This window comes from Triturus cristatus, chromosome 12 (genome assembly GCF_964204655.1).
Source record: "Triturus cristatus chromosome 12, aTriCri1.1, whole genome shotgun sequence".
Classification (NCBI taxonomy): Eukaryota; Metazoa; Chordata; class Amphibia; order Caudata; family Salamandridae; genus Triturus; species Triturus cristatus.
Genome location: NC_140595.1, coordinates 522870147 through 522886614, shown reverse-complemented (window position 1 = coordinate 522886614; position 16468 = coordinate 522870147). Strand labels below are relative to the sequence as shown.

Below are 16468 nucleotides of genomic sequence, written 5' to 3'. Positions count from 1 at the left end.
GCCTGGACCAAAGGGCGCAAAAAGAAGTCACTGAACTGGCTCAAAGGTTCCAGAAGGGAGTCTATCCCAGACACGATCGGACGGCCAGGGCACGGGGTAACCCCCTTATGGATTTTAGGTAGAAGATAGAAGTAGGGCATCCTAGGAGACGGATTCACCAAAAAGGCTGCTTCTTTCGAGGTAATCCATCCCTCTGTTGCTGCTTCGTTGACCAAGGTTCTGATCTGGTTCAGTAGCATTGAAGTAGGATCGGTCTCTAGAATCTCGTAGTACTCAGTGTTGTTTAGTTGGCGTAGACACTCCTTCTCATAATCCTGTATGTCGAGGATCACAGTGGCTCCCCCTTTGTCCGCAGGTTTTATTATGATGGAATCATCATTCTGAAGGGTGGTCACCGCCCTCCGCAGTTTTTTGGGGAAGTTGTTGTAGGCGTTAGGAGGTTCTAATCGGTTAACCTCCTTGAGGACAGCTTTTTCGAAAGTGAGGACCTCGTGTGGGACCATACCAGCGCTGGGGGTAAATTTCGACGGCGGTCTCAAGCCAGTGTCGTCCTCAGTCTGTGTTTGGTTGTCTTTGAAGAAGGCCCTAAGTCTCACTTTGCGAAACAGTTGATGTAGTTCCTCATTGGTTCTGAAATTGTCCTCCTGTGGGGTGGGCACAAACCCAAGTCCTAGTTCCAAGGCTGTGGTCTCGTCGGTGTTCAGAGGTCTCGAAGACAGGTTGACGATCAGTTTTTTTGTTGGTGTTGTGCCATGCTTCTCGTTGTTCTCTGTTGGTTGTCCGGATCTTGCCAATGTACCTGCTTGTTCCCTCTTCTTCTTCCTCTGCCTCTGCCCCTGCCTCTGTTCTGAAAAGGTGGAGGAGGGTTGTGGAGGAAAGGTTGCTGAAAACCCTGTTGTAGTGGGTTGTATGGCGGGTACCACATGGGTCCGTGTTGTGGGAATGGTTGGGGTGGAAAACCGTAGAAAGGTGGTGGCCCTAGTGGTGGTGGTAATAGACCCTGTGGGTTGGAGCGGCGGCCCCAGCTATGATTACTCGAGTTGCTACCCGAAGAGTGACCTGAACGGTTGGACATTGACGATCCATCGTCAGAGATCGTGTCGGTCTCTGTAGGTTGGAAGTCCTCTTTTGTATAGGGATAGATCTTCTCCCTATCAAATCTCTTCAGGTCCTTCTGTAGTTTGTTTATCTTCTGGTTTAGCAGGTAATCTCGGTGGTCAGAGATTTCTGAGTTTATTTCTGCTAAACGAGTTTTATATGCAGCAAGGCTAATGCTGGTTTTGAGACCGTTCTCTGCTATATTGATTTTGACAATCAGAGCGTCCGACAGGCGTTTTGCGGTACTGATAATCAAAATGATCCAATCTCGAGTGCATTTCCATGCAATTTGGCTCCATTCGCGTCTGAATATAAGGTCTTCCAAAAAGATCCTCGGTGCCGTGCGGACCAACAATCCGTTAGGTGCTGAGTTTGCTCTGAGGTATTCGGTCATAATAGAGCCGTGAAGAGCAGTCTTTACCTGAAGTTTTTTGAGAGAAGTAAGGGTATTCCAGTCGCCTTGTGCGCTGGTCCCTGCTGTGTTGCCATCACCATCTAAGAGTGACGGGGTTCTCAGGATTTCAGCCACAATGTCCTCACCGTAGCTGAGGCCTAGGTTGTCCCCCAGGGTTGAAAATGACATGTCTCAGGGAAGGTAAGGGTCAAGAGGTGGAAATGGAGAAGGGAGCAGGAGAAGGAGAAGAACAGGGAAGCGAGTGAAAGAGAGGGTCCCTCGGCTGAGCCGCCGTGCTAAATACTGTATCCAAAGATAGGGGGGGGACCAGGAGCTGGTTAATGGTCCAGTGCCTGTGCTCCAAGAAGTCAATAGGGTAATTACTATAAGGCACTGTTCCAGGGTCGGTATGGTTGAGAGTCAACCAAGACCGTACCTCAACAAAGGGAAAGTAAAGAGAAAGATCTATGTCTTAGAGGTCTAGGGTGGGGTACTCAGGATGGGGGGAGACAGCATTAGTGTCTCTTGTTGCCCTCACACACCCCGAGGGATGTCATGCTTCATCATCGGGCGGTGCTCCTCGTCGGGCCGGCGGTGCAATGCCCTACGGGTCCCCCGAAGGGTCTCTTTAGCGGAGATCTTTAGATGCCCAAAGAAAAGTGCCAATCTTACTCTGGAGTTTTAAAAACCACTCCTTCTTAAAAGTCAAGGGAACTGTTTCAAACAAAAATGTTAATTTTGGCAAAATCATAATTTTGACCAAATTTACACGCCCAAACAAGGTGAGTGGTAAATGCGAAGGCTGGATCCTTGACGCCAACTCCTAAAAGAAAAAATAGTAGGATCCTGCTGAGTACCCCGACGGATTCGGCAATTGGCAGAATGTTTGAAGCTATGCTGAAGAAGCAGGACTATAATGAGACTGGATTCATGTATAAATTTGCTGATCCGAAATTTAAAAAAAAGGTTAGGTTGAAGGTTCTAAGAGACATCGCGGAGACATGGTACAGAATCATGGTTCTAGTTGGCCTAAAAAGGTCCAGGAAAAAATTACCCTATGAGGGGCAATGAGGTCAATAGAGGTATGAGAACTTAAGTCTCAGAAGAGAGCAATAGTTAATATATAAGAGGGACATGAAGGTCAATGTATGTGGAACATTTATTACACATTGATAGAATTCAAGTGCTCACATAGTAAGTGACAATAAGCGTGACGTGAGAAGTGAGGGTGAACTTAAAATGAAGACATCGCATAGACAACAATTGTAGAACCACTTTTTAAAGATTTTTAACACAGTTTAAAGGGTTCATGTTGTGACGTTTCGAACTCAATTAATCGAGTTCATCTTCAGGACAAAATGTGAGCAACTAGAATTAGTGGGGTAGAGGCGGTATAATTATCCGTATCTGTAAGCGTCTGAGGAGGCTTTTCTGTCAATCGGGGGCGAGATGCGTTTAATTGCGCGTTAATAGTGCCCGGACTGGAGGGGGATAGTTTGGAAACGCGGTGTTGAATCAAGGAGTCACTCGGCCGCGGAGCGGCAGCGTTCATGCGCCGGGAAATTATTTATTTGTGCCGGTAGCATATCATTGAATGAAGACCTCGGAGTCGAAGAGGAGCGTGTCCTTCTCAGATGCTGCCAGTCCACGGAGGGAGCAGAACTGTACAATTTTTTTTTAAGATCTGGCACAGTTCTGCTCTCTCCAGATGACGCATGCAGCGCAGCAACCGCGTTTCGTCACTTCTTTGTAAATATGCCCCTGAATATATAGCAGTCCTCCTGAGAAGTGCTCATACTTAAAATGTACCTGCCCTGTTAAGAAAAAAGCATACAGTCAATACAATTATTGTCCTACTACAAAGTGCTAATAGAGCACAATTAAACCTCTGGCAGCTTTGTTTTGAAGTTTTCATTTTGTACCATTCCATGTAAGGCAGCCCTTTTGGAAGTGTCCATCCTGTTCCACTACAAGCACAGTAGCCTTGCTAAGAAGTGCTGGTATTGTCCAATTTAAAGCACAATAGCAAAGTCATGGCTTTGTCCTATTCAAAGTGCAGCAGCATTGGCATTGCTGAGTAGTGTTGTAACTGCCACATTCATTTACAGTCACAGTGCACTCCTGTCATCAATAACAAGCCTGCAGAATCAATACTCCTCTTTGCACCCTCATCTTTCTATCACACATACAGCCCTGTCTGCTGATAACTTTGCCACTTACTTCTCCACAAAGGACTAATTGTGCAGCAATAATACCAAATCTCTCTTCTCCCTCCTGTATTTCCCCACACTTCTTACTCATCCTGTTGCACTCCCTTCCTTCTCTTGCACATCTCCCTGTGAATTAATTCCTGGTCTGCAATCTTCCAGCTTCCACTGTGCACCATCTCTATCCGACATCCCTCTTCAATATTCTTTCCACAAAATAAACCAACCTTCCTTGTTTTAAGGATGCAGTGTTTTCATCCATTCCATTTAAAAAAAAAAAAAAAAAACACAAATGCAGATTCTTCAACTCCATGCAAGTACTGCCTGACCTGCCTGCTCCCTTTTAAGCAGTTCTGGAATGATTAGTCTAAAACCGTCTCACTCCTTCCTCTATACTCACAATGTACTTGATCAGGTGTGTTGCACTCCACAGAAACTGCTTTCAGATCCTGTTGGAGCGACTCATTGGCAGGATCCTGTTGGAGCGACTTTCAAAGTGGGCAGAGGAGCATAATATTCTGTCCGGCCTGCAATATGGGTTCAGGGCGGGATGGGGCACTGTTGAGAAAAATTTGAACCTCTATTTGCAGATTTGCAAGTATATCAAGGCCAAGAGGGAGGCAATCCATCTGTCCTTCATGCACCTCAGCTCAGCCTTCAATAGAGTTAACCATGCCAAACTGTGGTCCATGATGGCTCAGATGGACATAGAGCCCGCCCTCGTATATTTTTGGCGCGATTTGCACCTGGACCTCACAGCATCTAGCAGATATGAACCCCAATGGGGAATGCACACAGCACTTTAAATTGAAGCGAGGGGTTCACCAGGGTTGCATACTTGCGCTATTTTCTAATTTTTTATGCATATATTAATCAATTAGAATCAGCTCTTACAGACCCTCACCTGGACGCCCCTATGGCTGGTGGCTGCTCACTCCCTGCTCTACGTTATGCAGACGACACACTATTAAATTGCTCCGATTGCCAGGGGGCTACAGAAACTTCTAAATTTATTGATTTTATTAACAGCCTTGACCTGTCCACCAATTTCTTAAAATCACATGTGATGAAGTTTGGCCCGCCTAAGACAAAAACCATGAAATTCATAGTAGATGGTGACCATATTAGCCAAGTTGATAAGTTTTGTTATTTGGGTGTCCAATTGGACTCTGGTATCAGCTGACATCCTTTTATAATTCATAACGAGGCCGCTTTCAATAGGGCAATGTTTAGTATCTGAGACTTCTCCCGGTGGCTGGGACACACCCAAATAAAAACAGATGGACATATTCAAGGCCAAGTGCATCCCAATAGCTAGCTATGGGTGCGGTATTTGGGGATTTGGGCCAGTTATTCGATTCAAGCGGCAGAAAACAAATCCCTCAGGGGCCTCTTAGGGGTCCCATAAAGTACATCATCTGAGGTTGTTCATGAAGAGTTGGCCATAGGCCATGTGATTGACTTTATATGGCTCGGACCATGTTGCTTTGACTTGATCCGGTGCAAGGAGAAGCTAGGCCTCAGATTGATCAAGCAAGATTGCATGAACATGGATAACTCTTCTCTGATCCCTTGGCTGACCTATGTCTCCTCCACAACGAAAAGTTTAGCAAGACCAGAACTCTATCATGATCCAGTGGCATTGTCCAAACTGATAAAAGATGAGTTAAAGAAGGGTTCAGAGATAAGATGAAGGCAGATCGAGGCTTCAGCACTGAACAAGCTTTTAGAATGTCATTCACTTTTAGTGAAAACTGTAAGTGGCTTGGAGTCATACCTTACCTTGGACATGTCCTGTCACCAGTGACGATTGCTGACATTTCAGCCTTAATCCCCCCCCCCCCCCCCCCCCCGAGGCTTGTGAACTTTTAATCATGGTTGCTTCTATGACTCTAGGTTGCTCGTGTGCGATTGCAATAATGTTTGCATTATTGATAACTTGCATATATTCATGACCTGCCCGAAATATAATTATTTGTGTTCTACATATATACTTCCACGCCTGAAGACCATAAATTTTAACCAAGTGAGACCTGCATTACTGTTCCTTCAGTTTTTAACCACCCCCACAGTGTGCTATTTCTTTTTATCTCGCTAGCTCTCTGGTATTTTAAAGTCAATCTAATTGTAATTTATTTGACTTTTTATGAAATGAATTGTACTGTGTTGGACTTTTATGATTTTATCTTCTAAAATTGAATAAAGAATATATTGATTGAACTGCTTTCTCATATTTATATCTACATAACCTCTGCCCAACATAATCACCACTTCTACTTCGACAGCAGCCCACTAATTTGCCCCAACCATCCTTAGGACCACAGATGTTGGAGTCAGCTGGTTTTCATCTTTGACTGGTCCTTTGCTGCTTCCTTGGGCTTCGTGTTTTCCACGTTCACGCCTCTACCCACAAGGCTCAGTCCATTGTCTGCACTTCTTCTCCCTTGTTAACATTTTGATCTCCTTTAAATCATCATGTCATCTCCATGAAGATGATACATTAATCTTTCTTTCAATTCCCACCTTGGTTACTGATCTCCAAACAAGACTCTCAAACTGCCTCATAGCCACTACATACAATATATAGCAGCGTGTTCACTCATGTTAAATTCACGCACAACTGAAGTAATCTATTTTCCTCCTGCATCATCTCCTTCCTCTCTGCATAGCCTATCCATTCTCCCCGAGACATAGATCATTAGATCAGCAGGCAGAAACCCCCAGGTATCCTGGAAACCCTCAATGAACCTTGAAAGTTTCATAGCCAACGCAGTCCCATCAGCCAGCATAAAACTACTGAACATAGGGAAAGTTCCACAGATACTGAAATCCCCACTAATATTTACCAAACTGCAACAGTCTACTAATATGAGGTCTTCCCTTCTATTCGTTCACTCCCTTTCACAAGGTTCTACATTTATTGTCACTTACCCTATACAATCTTACGCTACACCCTCCCACCTCTCAAGTGTCGCCAAAAAACAGAGTTCTTCACAGACTACTCATCATAGTCTTCAAGGACATTAAAGGCTCTCCTACAAGTTACCTACCAGTAACCTGAGCAGATACATACACACTCACAACTGAAGCTCAGCCACAAAAAGCCTCCTAGACATGCCCGAACGGTCTATGCAGCATCGAGAGTCTGGCCTGTTCACTTATCAGGTCCACTGCACTAGAAGATTTTTCTTCCAGAACGGTTTAATACCTAAAATTGCATCCTTCAAAAATACTCAAGGAAGTTCCCCTCTTACAAGGTGCTCACTAAATTAACTTGACTCCACACGGTTTATGTACTTGTGTGTGTATATATATATACATATATTAATATATATACACATAGCTTACATGTATGCATTACCATGTTATAGTTTCAAAATTCACCGTACTTTAAATCTGATCACCTTCTCCATGTACCCACCCACAGCTGGGAATATCATATGTTCCAAGATAGTTTTTATATGTAAAGCATTTCTTGTCAAAGTGTTCCGTTTTGGAGAATATTTAAATACTTTCTCTTTACAAGAAGCGCCTTTGTGGCATTGCAACCACACGGATATGCTGGAACCAAAAAATGAAGGCAGTTATTTGGAAGAAAGATTACCAAAGATATAACAATTATTTAGAGGACTGCTAGTTGTTGATATAGAATATGCAATTGGGAATTTGTGCTGTGCAAAAGCAAGCTCAGATTTATGCAAAAGTTCAGCTCTCAGATCCTATGCCAGACCTTGCTTTTTATAACTGGGAGGCCAGTTTAGTCGTTTTTTCTTGTTAATTAGAACCCTGCTTCCTGTGTTGGTTCTTGTGGTTGCTAGTGGTGCTTTCCAAGGCATTCTGCTGTTTGGGCCATGATTGTATCTGTTGGCCAAACCTTGCTACATCAAAAGACTGTTAATGATACAATTTGTTAGTTGACAGCTTTGTTGCTCATTTAACTGGTGACAGCCAACCAGCCTGAACCAATATCCTCAAGAACATTTTAAAGACAAGGTTATTCCCTGACTGCACTAAAGCTATTCGAGTTTCTTTGACTTTTCATTCTGGTTAACATAGTACTGCCATGTTTTTATTTGCAGGAAGCATCTGAGATGAACACCCTAGGACATGACCCGTTCAGTCCAAATAATCCATCTGCTGGGGCCATGGCTTGGCTTGAACAGTGTCCCTTCAACTTTACTGTCCTGGACCTTAGCACCAAGGTAGGAATTCCCTATGTATCCACTGTTCTGTGTGGATATGGGATTAGCCCAGGGTGTCTGCCAGCATAAAGTGTCAGTGCTAGGGTAGAAGGGAGGAAGTCTGAGGTAGCAACAGCTACTCACGGCTGCCCCGATTAATGTACATGGAGCTACTTGGCTTAACCCCTTCGACGCTCATGACAGAACGGTTCCGTCATGAGCGTCGGTTGAGCTGTGCTCATGACGGAACCGTTCCGTCATGACCACGCCCGCGCAGGTAACGGTCAGCACCGCGGGGGAATCCGCCCCGCATGGAAGGGGTTAAACACCCCAGGTTTCTGGAGCACGATTAGCTCAGTGTGTACTTGGTCCATTGCAACAGCAAATGACGGCCTGTTAGAACAATCATATGACATGGATGACTTGCTAAAGAATGGATATTTCCATTTTTCACCTCACACGTCTACGCTTAGGTGGCCTGGGCTTCATCTAACATTTGTCGATCTCCTCTCTGTTATCATCGGCTCTCCCACCTTGTCATACCATTTTCTCCATTCTGTTGGTTGTTTCCCTTTGTCACCTCAAGAAAAAGAAGTACATCTTTTATCTACGTACTACGTTACATCACAGATCTCTGAAAAGTTGGCACAAGACAGATGTAATTTTGTAAAATGTTATGCATTTTAAAAACATGTGTACATGACTTTTCTTCGTTTCTCAGTAACATCAATGCACCTCAACCAATCTTTAGTTGCTGCTACCGAATGATGTATTCCAATCAGTTTTGCCAAAAGTAGCTCGCATCATAGTGGGCTGCTTTGGAACCAGCAAATAGGCTAAAGCAACATTTATATTAATTTCCAGGACACATATTGGTGCAAATTTTCGTTTTCTTTTAGTTTTTTTGCAAATCTACTAAATACTCCAGTTTAATGCTTGAAGATTACAAGTGTAAAAACACTGCTAACACAAAAAAGTCCAAACCTTAAAATAAGTTAAAACATAGGTTTATTTTAAAAATAGGTATATAAAAGTACACACAATAAATGTATAAAATAATAAAATACAGTCACTTAGCTTTTGTAGAATTGACAAACGTATACTGTAATATACAGATTCATAATAAGAACTTTATAATCTCTTTGAGCACAAGAAGTATCAAATTGTAACAATGATTTTTTTTTTTTACATGTGACTGACTCAGTCGTATCTCTATAAAAGGTGCCTTGGCATCTCTGTAGTGCATTTTGCAGAATAAATTCTGCAGAAACAGGTACAGCAAGAACTGCAAGTGCAGCCGTATCTGAAACTTGGAATGAAATACCCAGCAGGAAGTAAAACTTGGAAAAGCGTTGAGATTTTTGGATCTGCGCAAATGATTATTAATGGAGTTACAGACCAAATAACGAGGAGTATGTAGCCTGGAATCTGAAATATGCCTGTTTTGAATAAAAGTTTCTTATTATTAAAAAAGGCACTGTAATTTGTTTTCCGTGGCATCAATACGCCACCAGTACTAAGCATATGAGAATTATCTTGCATGTTTTGTGGCCCAAAATGAACAGATGCGTGGCAAAATGGGTCGCGACTTCATGCCCCTCCTCTAACCCTAAAATTCTAGCATGTTTTTTCATGCACTATTCAAGTACGATTAGGATTTCCAAACACCAAGAATGGTAGACATTTCAATGGTGTGCCTGTTATCAATCTCAAGTTTTCTGACTAAGAAATAAACCTACATATTAAACAAAGAATTCCGCAGCAGCCACATGACCTGCTGATCTATCTCATCAACGGAGTCCCAGATACCTAATGCAATTTACAGGGCCTTTAAACATGCTTCATTAAACTCCATCTGAGGTAATGTTGGCAAGATGATGATACTGCACGCCAATTTCACCAAGAAGGAAGTGAAAGTGGGCCTAACGGGTGAGGATGAATAAGTGGCAATGGTTTGCAGGGCTAATGGCAACAGTTTGCAAAACAATTTTACATAAGTGTCTACTCCTTGGGACTTCAGAACTTTCAAAGAAAGTACCTGGGCAGTCGATGAGGGGGTCAGGTAGAAAGATAGCAATCGGCAACACCTCTTATTTTGCGCTTATGTTTTGGGTGTGCAAGCTTGACAAAGGATGGACATACCTATGTGGGGTGTAAGAAAAAGCACAGGGAGAGAGGTTTTAAATGCCATTTCAACGGATAAGCTTTGAACCTGCCTAGTGATAAGTTTATTCGCTTAACCACTACAGTCACTGCAAGCGATGAGGTTTTCCACTTTCAAAAGAGGGTTAGACCAAAGTGCTGAGATGCAAAACACTCAGTTTTCTGTCTTTTTATGCTCATTATAAGCTTTTTTGTGTAGGCTGAGGACAGTTGTAGAAACACGTTCTTCAGATCACCTAAGGCCCTACATTCAATAATAATCACTGAGGGGCAGAGACCTGAGCAGTAGCATCAACAGGGACAGTTTTCTGCTGGCAGCTAAAGCCCTATGACCCCCAAAAGAACAAAACAGTCAGATTCCATTCACCAAGAAGGACAAGAATGGGATCATTTTTAAAAGAAACAAGCATTTTAGCAAAACACTGTTTAACTTTAGCAGGACGTGTTTCAAAAGGTAAACTCCAACCAAGCCACAATGCAGAAAAAAGCAAGCATGAGGAATGGTTTACATAGGGGATCAGTAAGGTGGCATGCTGCTGGCCTATTTGCTTTAAATGAAATATACACCTCTCAAAGTATTCTAGAAAAGCAGTTTCAAACAGGTTTATCCCACTTAAACGCTCCACTACTATTAACAAAATTTGACTGTTTCAAGTGTTGCCATTAATGCATTCTAAGTTTACAGTTGAAAACAAAAAGGAAAGCAGATTTTTTTGCTATCCCACTAGAAACACTCTTATGGTGTTTGGTTTGAGAGCCATCTAAATATCATAAAAGTTCTCATCTGTGTGGTAACCTTCCTATAGGTTCTAAAATGAAGGTGTCAACCTGCAAGACAGGTTGTAGCTTTTTCTTTCTTATGGTTTTTGGATTTTTTTAGCAAAAAGTGTCATTTTTTGTGTGTGCGTAATACAATATTTGCTTGCCCCACTAATTGTCAGCAGGTATTTTTTATGCTCATAAAAAGTTTGGAACGGTCTCATTAGTTTCACTTAAGAATCAATGCTAAAGCTCATACAGTGTCCTTTTCGTCAAAATAGTCACATTTTCTTTGGCTATTGTACTCTTGTTGATGTAAGAGATAGTAGAAAGCAGATAAAGGCATACCCATCTGGGAACCCTGGTACCTAGAACACACCTGGGCCGATCACTTTGTTTGAGTTCCTCTACCATATTTCATGCACTATCAGTCTTTCTACGAATAAAGGCAAGAGTTCAAATCGTGAGGAATTAGAAGCTGTCCTAGATGGACTCACTGTAGCAGTGAAAGAGAACTATGGGGATTTTGTAGATGTTATGATCCACTCTGGGAACATCATATCTGAGGCTAGAATAATAACTCACTCATTTTCTAGTGATTTGCCCGAAAGCTAAGGCTTGGTTAGTCACGTAGAGAAGTCACCTGGTATCTGGAGGGCTCCTCTGCGGACACCTTTTATGAGAAAATTCAAGGAAACACAGCCAGTTATGGGATTAGCCCAGGGTATCTGCCAGCATAAAGTGTCAGCACAGGCAGTATATATAAATAGTTTTTTGATTCCATCTGGTGCAACTCCTATTGCGTTACATTTGTTTCTCTATGATGTGTGTGGGGAATGGGAGAGGGTTGATATGGAAGCAGTGTCCCACAGTTTAACTCATAAATCCACTGTAAACTTTTAGCCACAGAAAACAGCTCCCACAGGCCAAGCACTAGCCTATCAGTAGATGGCTAAGTTACCTCTACTGTACAAAGAATTTGCTATACAAGAGCATAGATTTCAAAATGAAATTCAGCTCACACATCTAAGGTGTAAAAAAATGTAACCAGCATCTTAAGGTGAAGATTCAATAAAAGTACCCGTCTACAACACAGCAAGAACTTTCATACACGTTCAGAATGTCAGCTCCCTGTTGCACCGAATAATGAGGTAAGTGCACAGCAGTCACCGTCAGATAGGCACTCGTGTGTCTTTATGCTAGGAAAACCCTCGGTATATCCAGCATTAGCTGTGGAACATGGAACTGACAACAGTTACCTTGTCATAAAAATAAATTATACCTTACAAATATTTTATATTTGAATGTCAAACATATGCAATTTGTCCTACCACATTTTAAAAACATAGCAGTATTTTGACAAAAACTACAATTCTTTTCAAGCATTAATTAGGATCCTGGTGCTCTAAACAGTAGTGCAGTAAGCGCAAGGTGATCAATATTGGGTCAATGGAAATGATAAAAAGACAAGAAAGTTTTAGAATAAAAGGACTAAAAATCGTAAACCACATTTGTTGAAAAGTTGTGTCTGTTCTGCCTTTGCCATAAACTGAGATTTGGCAAGTGAACAACCCTGCCATCTTAATGTCTGCTCAATCTTCTATTGCAGCGTTTTGGCCTCGTGTTTTTCCATTTATAGGGCTCTCATGATATCATGATTGGCCGGGCGTGGGACTTCTCGCCCTGCCACCTAGCTTATGTACTTTATCTTCAGCACAGCAATAGACTACCATGAAGGATCATTACTTTCCTGGCAGAATGACACTTCATTGTTGCCTGCTGGAGATCATGGCCAAGTGGAGCACATATATAGGGTGCAGGACATTCCTCAGCGACACATGCGTTTCTCCAGATAAGACTTTGGAACATTGTAAGGTTCAGCACAGTTGATCTTCTCCTCCCATCTACTATGCTTTGAAGTCTACGGAAGTTCTATTGCGTCCACTGCAACATAATTGTCTCTACATTTGTTTACTTATGCCCTCGCCTTCCACCATTCCGCAGACAGCGGATGCGGAGCAGTCAAGTTGTACATACTTTCCACTTATTCTCTAAGAGACACTTTCATCTTAGATCAAGACGTGCTGAGATGTAAAGTCATATCTTTTCTGGGGGTCAGTTATGAGCACCACTGAGGCTCTGGTAAAATAGGAAATCCATAACAAACCCAAGCTCAGGAAATTCTTGCATTAATAAAAAAGGCCAGCCTAGTCTGTAATATTCTCAACGCCAGCAGTGTTTGGAATGTCAGACATTTGGTGATATGTGGCGGGTATGATGTCATGACAGCCCTGAGGTAGTCTGGGGTATGACAGCGTTTAAGGTACCCAAAAGTACAAGAGCCATATGAAAGCTGTCGGGTACAAAAGGTTCAAAGGGCACTTATGTGCTATGGGGTAGTACTGCCCTGCAGTATTAAAGGGCATATTAGCTCTTTTGTACCGTGGAATAGGTGAGGCCTAGTACAGCGGGTTTGAAAGCCTTGGAATACCATCTGTTGTAAGAGCAGAACAGTACTTGCATACCCTGGGATCTCGTGGTACATGAGAGCCTCCAGCGGCTAGTGGTGGTTTAGGTCTTGGGTGCCTCCGAGCCCTCGGGTAGCGAGCTACAATAGCCTGGAATATGGCAGAGTACGATGCCCCCGAGAAACGCTTTGTTTCTTACAGAGAATAAATATCACTGGGTTGTACATGATCCCCTTTGTTAAGGTGGTTTCTTGTTCGACTTTAACAAAGAGCTGGCAGCAGCCAGAGCCCCTCCCTGGACAAAACGAACAAAATAATCTCCAGCCAAGGGTCCCACAGCATAAAGTCCTTCTTCCTGAGTGCATTCATATGAGAACTGGTCAATGTCAATAGGATTTCTTTTGGAGATGGCGGATTTCTCATTATCCACTGCCAAGTGAACACCATTGTTGGGCAAGAAGGAAAGATTTGGGTTGGATCCAATCAGAACGAGTGCCATGGAAATGTTATAGACCACTTGATGCCCACTTTTGTCTTGAAAGACACACTTCTTGCCATCTTCAAAACGCACAACAAAATGTTCGGGAAGGCTGATATAGCCTTTATACTGCCCAGAGTCAAAGGTGGACTGTTCCTTCATCATCTGGTGAACTTTGTGATATTCTGGATACATCATTTGGGGCAGCTGATTAAATATGAGTTCTGGGTCTTTCACCTTTCTGCGGAAGGCATGGATCACAGGAATGTTACAGTGGTGTGCAAAGAGAACAGCATCAGCCGCAGTCAGCCCTGCACCGATTATCAGGACAGGGTCGGAGTTTGGACCAACATTTTGCTCCCTCACAGCTTCTTCCAGGCCAGAGATTTGATGCGAGATAAAAGGAAGGTCCTCTCCTTTGACGCCAAGGCGCGAGGGACTGTCAAACATGCCAGTTGCCAAGACCACATTCTCTGCATATATGGAGAAGGTTTGCAGTCGGTCACACTCCATCTTCAGGAACCCATTTACCTGAAAAGTGTCCTTGTTCTTGTTGCCAAGGGATGTATTGTTCAGTTGTTCCTCCAGATCAAATGTGGAGCCGAGCTCGGTGGGAGCAGCTTCGTTCTTGTACAAGAAGTTAGTACCAGTGCGGACTTTCCTAACCGACGTCACCACGCTTCCTGAGATGAAGTTTTGCTGCAGGCCTTTCTTCTTAACATAATGCTGATAATACTGAGCAATGTCTCTTGCTGTGGCTCTGTCATTTCTCAGGTTCCTGTTTGAAAAAAGAGACAAGACAAAGTACACTGTAAGTACCGCACAAGAACACCCTATGAGCCAACAAAAGGACAATCAAATATGACTGAATGATACAGACAAAAGAGGAGTTTGTGCTTTGATCACTTTTTTGGGTCTCAGGAGACAAAATAGTTTTTAAATGCAAATGAAAGCCAACATTCAAAGCAGTATGGAACTAATAATCCCCGTTTTATGTTACACTTGGGAGCAAAGTTCAACTTTCAAAGCACTAACCTACGGTAACAGCTGAACTGAAGTGGAAAAGGCTGATCAAAAATGCAAGACTCAACAGGGCCAGTTTTATCAAGACTTTGAAATATTTCACACCCAATCGGGTCTATTGCAGAAATGGTTTAATATGAAAAGTGGCGTTTTGTATGGGCAGAAAAAAACATATCTGATAGATCATATTATATTGTTGCATACCATGGCATAGTGCCTCCGTCATTAATCTGGTCTCATATCCAAAATATAGACAGTATAGTTCACATTTGTGGAAGAGAAGACATCCAGTGAATTGCCAAGAATGCCTACCATCATCTTTGATCTACATGCTGCTTTACATTAAGAAAACTCCTATACCCCAGTGGCAGTGCGTCCATTGGGGGCGTTGCCCCACTAATCAGCATGGCCACATTAATTTCTTCCTCGTTAACTTAACAAGGAAGATTTGTCCCACGGCCGGAGTCAGTCAGGACTCAGACACATCAAAGGAGGTGGGGGCGGGGCAGCACTTGACTGACAGCAGCAGCAGGGCAGGCCCAGTGTGCATGCTCGAGTTTGGGCTGATCATTTTTCTACCAATACCGAACATACTCACTGCACTGCCCTGCATAAGGAGAGCGATCGAGGGCGAGGGTTGCCAGTGGCCGCAGCCCCCGGTCTCCTATGGGCGGGGACAGTCCCTGCTCAAGCCAATCCTGGCGCTGCTGGAGCAGCGTCTGGATTGGCTGAGAGGGGTTTCCACCCACGAAGGCGCCAACGCGGACCCCGGCTCAGGAGCAACAGCAGAGGGGCGTGAACCCGGCGAACAGGCATGGTTTCACTTTATTTTTAACCCCTCTCCCCCCACCCACCCCCCGTGAAAATTGCAACTGCTGGGCGAGCAGGCAAAGTCTGAAGGGGATTTATGGGAGTGTGGGTTTTGCAGCCTAGGCGAGCTTACCGTTTAAGTTTTATTTACCTGGCCCCTTCGTTGTATAGCCCAATATTTTGTTGAAGCTTTTGGGGGTCTATAGGATGTGCATGAATTGTGGCTGACAATACCATGTTCATTAGTTATAGGGCCGTGACAGCACGAGAGTTCAAAGCTGCTGTGGAGTTTTGTATAAGGAGGATTTGGTATTTTGTAATACTTTCGTGTTTGGCTTCAAGGAATCAAGTTCTCCCTACAATGTCACTTACTTCAACCGAGAACATTGTTGATTCCAATATAAGATAACCAGTGGCCCCCATTTCACAAAAGACACAGTGGTCCAGTTCGGAGCTTTCCTTTTACAAACACTTGTAATTCAGTGGCACAGTCATTCATAGGAATCCAGACTAAAGCTACCACAATGCAGTATTTGTGGCATGCAGTCATTTGGTCACTTTTAATAACGTGTGACAGGGCCGGCTTTTGGGCGGTGCGACCGCACCGGGTGCCAAGGTCAGGGGGGCGCCGGCCGCCACCTACGTCTCTTACTCTTAAATCAGCACTCACTGAGCCTGCCTGCACTGTTAAACGGTTGTCCCCTCTTTTTCTACGATGTATCTTCGTAGAAATGGAAAGAGAGGAAAACCGTGTTACCAAATCAGGAGGCACGCTTTTGTTTTGCCCGCCCATGCGTCGCTCTGCCTGACTGCCTCTAACTAAGTGTTGAACGTTTGATTGGATTTGGATTGGCCTGTAACTGAAACCGTTCCCTACATCGCGGGGG

At 43.5% G+C, this 16468-nt stretch overlaps 1 protein-coding gene across 2 annotated transcripts in view; it reads right to left on the bottom strand.

Moving 5' to 3' along the window:
- Nucleotides 1–8871: 8871 nt before the first annotated feature.
- OSGIN1 (oxidative stress induced growth inhibitor 1) overlaps nucleotides 8872–16468 on the bottom strand; it is a 62859-nt gene continuing 55262 nt past the window's right edge. For both annotated transcript variants that reach the window (XM_085639468.1, XM_085639469.1), the window contains one exon: nucleotides 8872–14526. In XM_085639468.1, the coding sequence (XP_085495594.1) occupies nucleotides 13509–14526 (1018 nt within the window). In that variant the 3' untranslated portion in view covers nucleotides 8872–13508. The remainder of the gene's footprint in view (nucleotides 14527–16468) is intronic.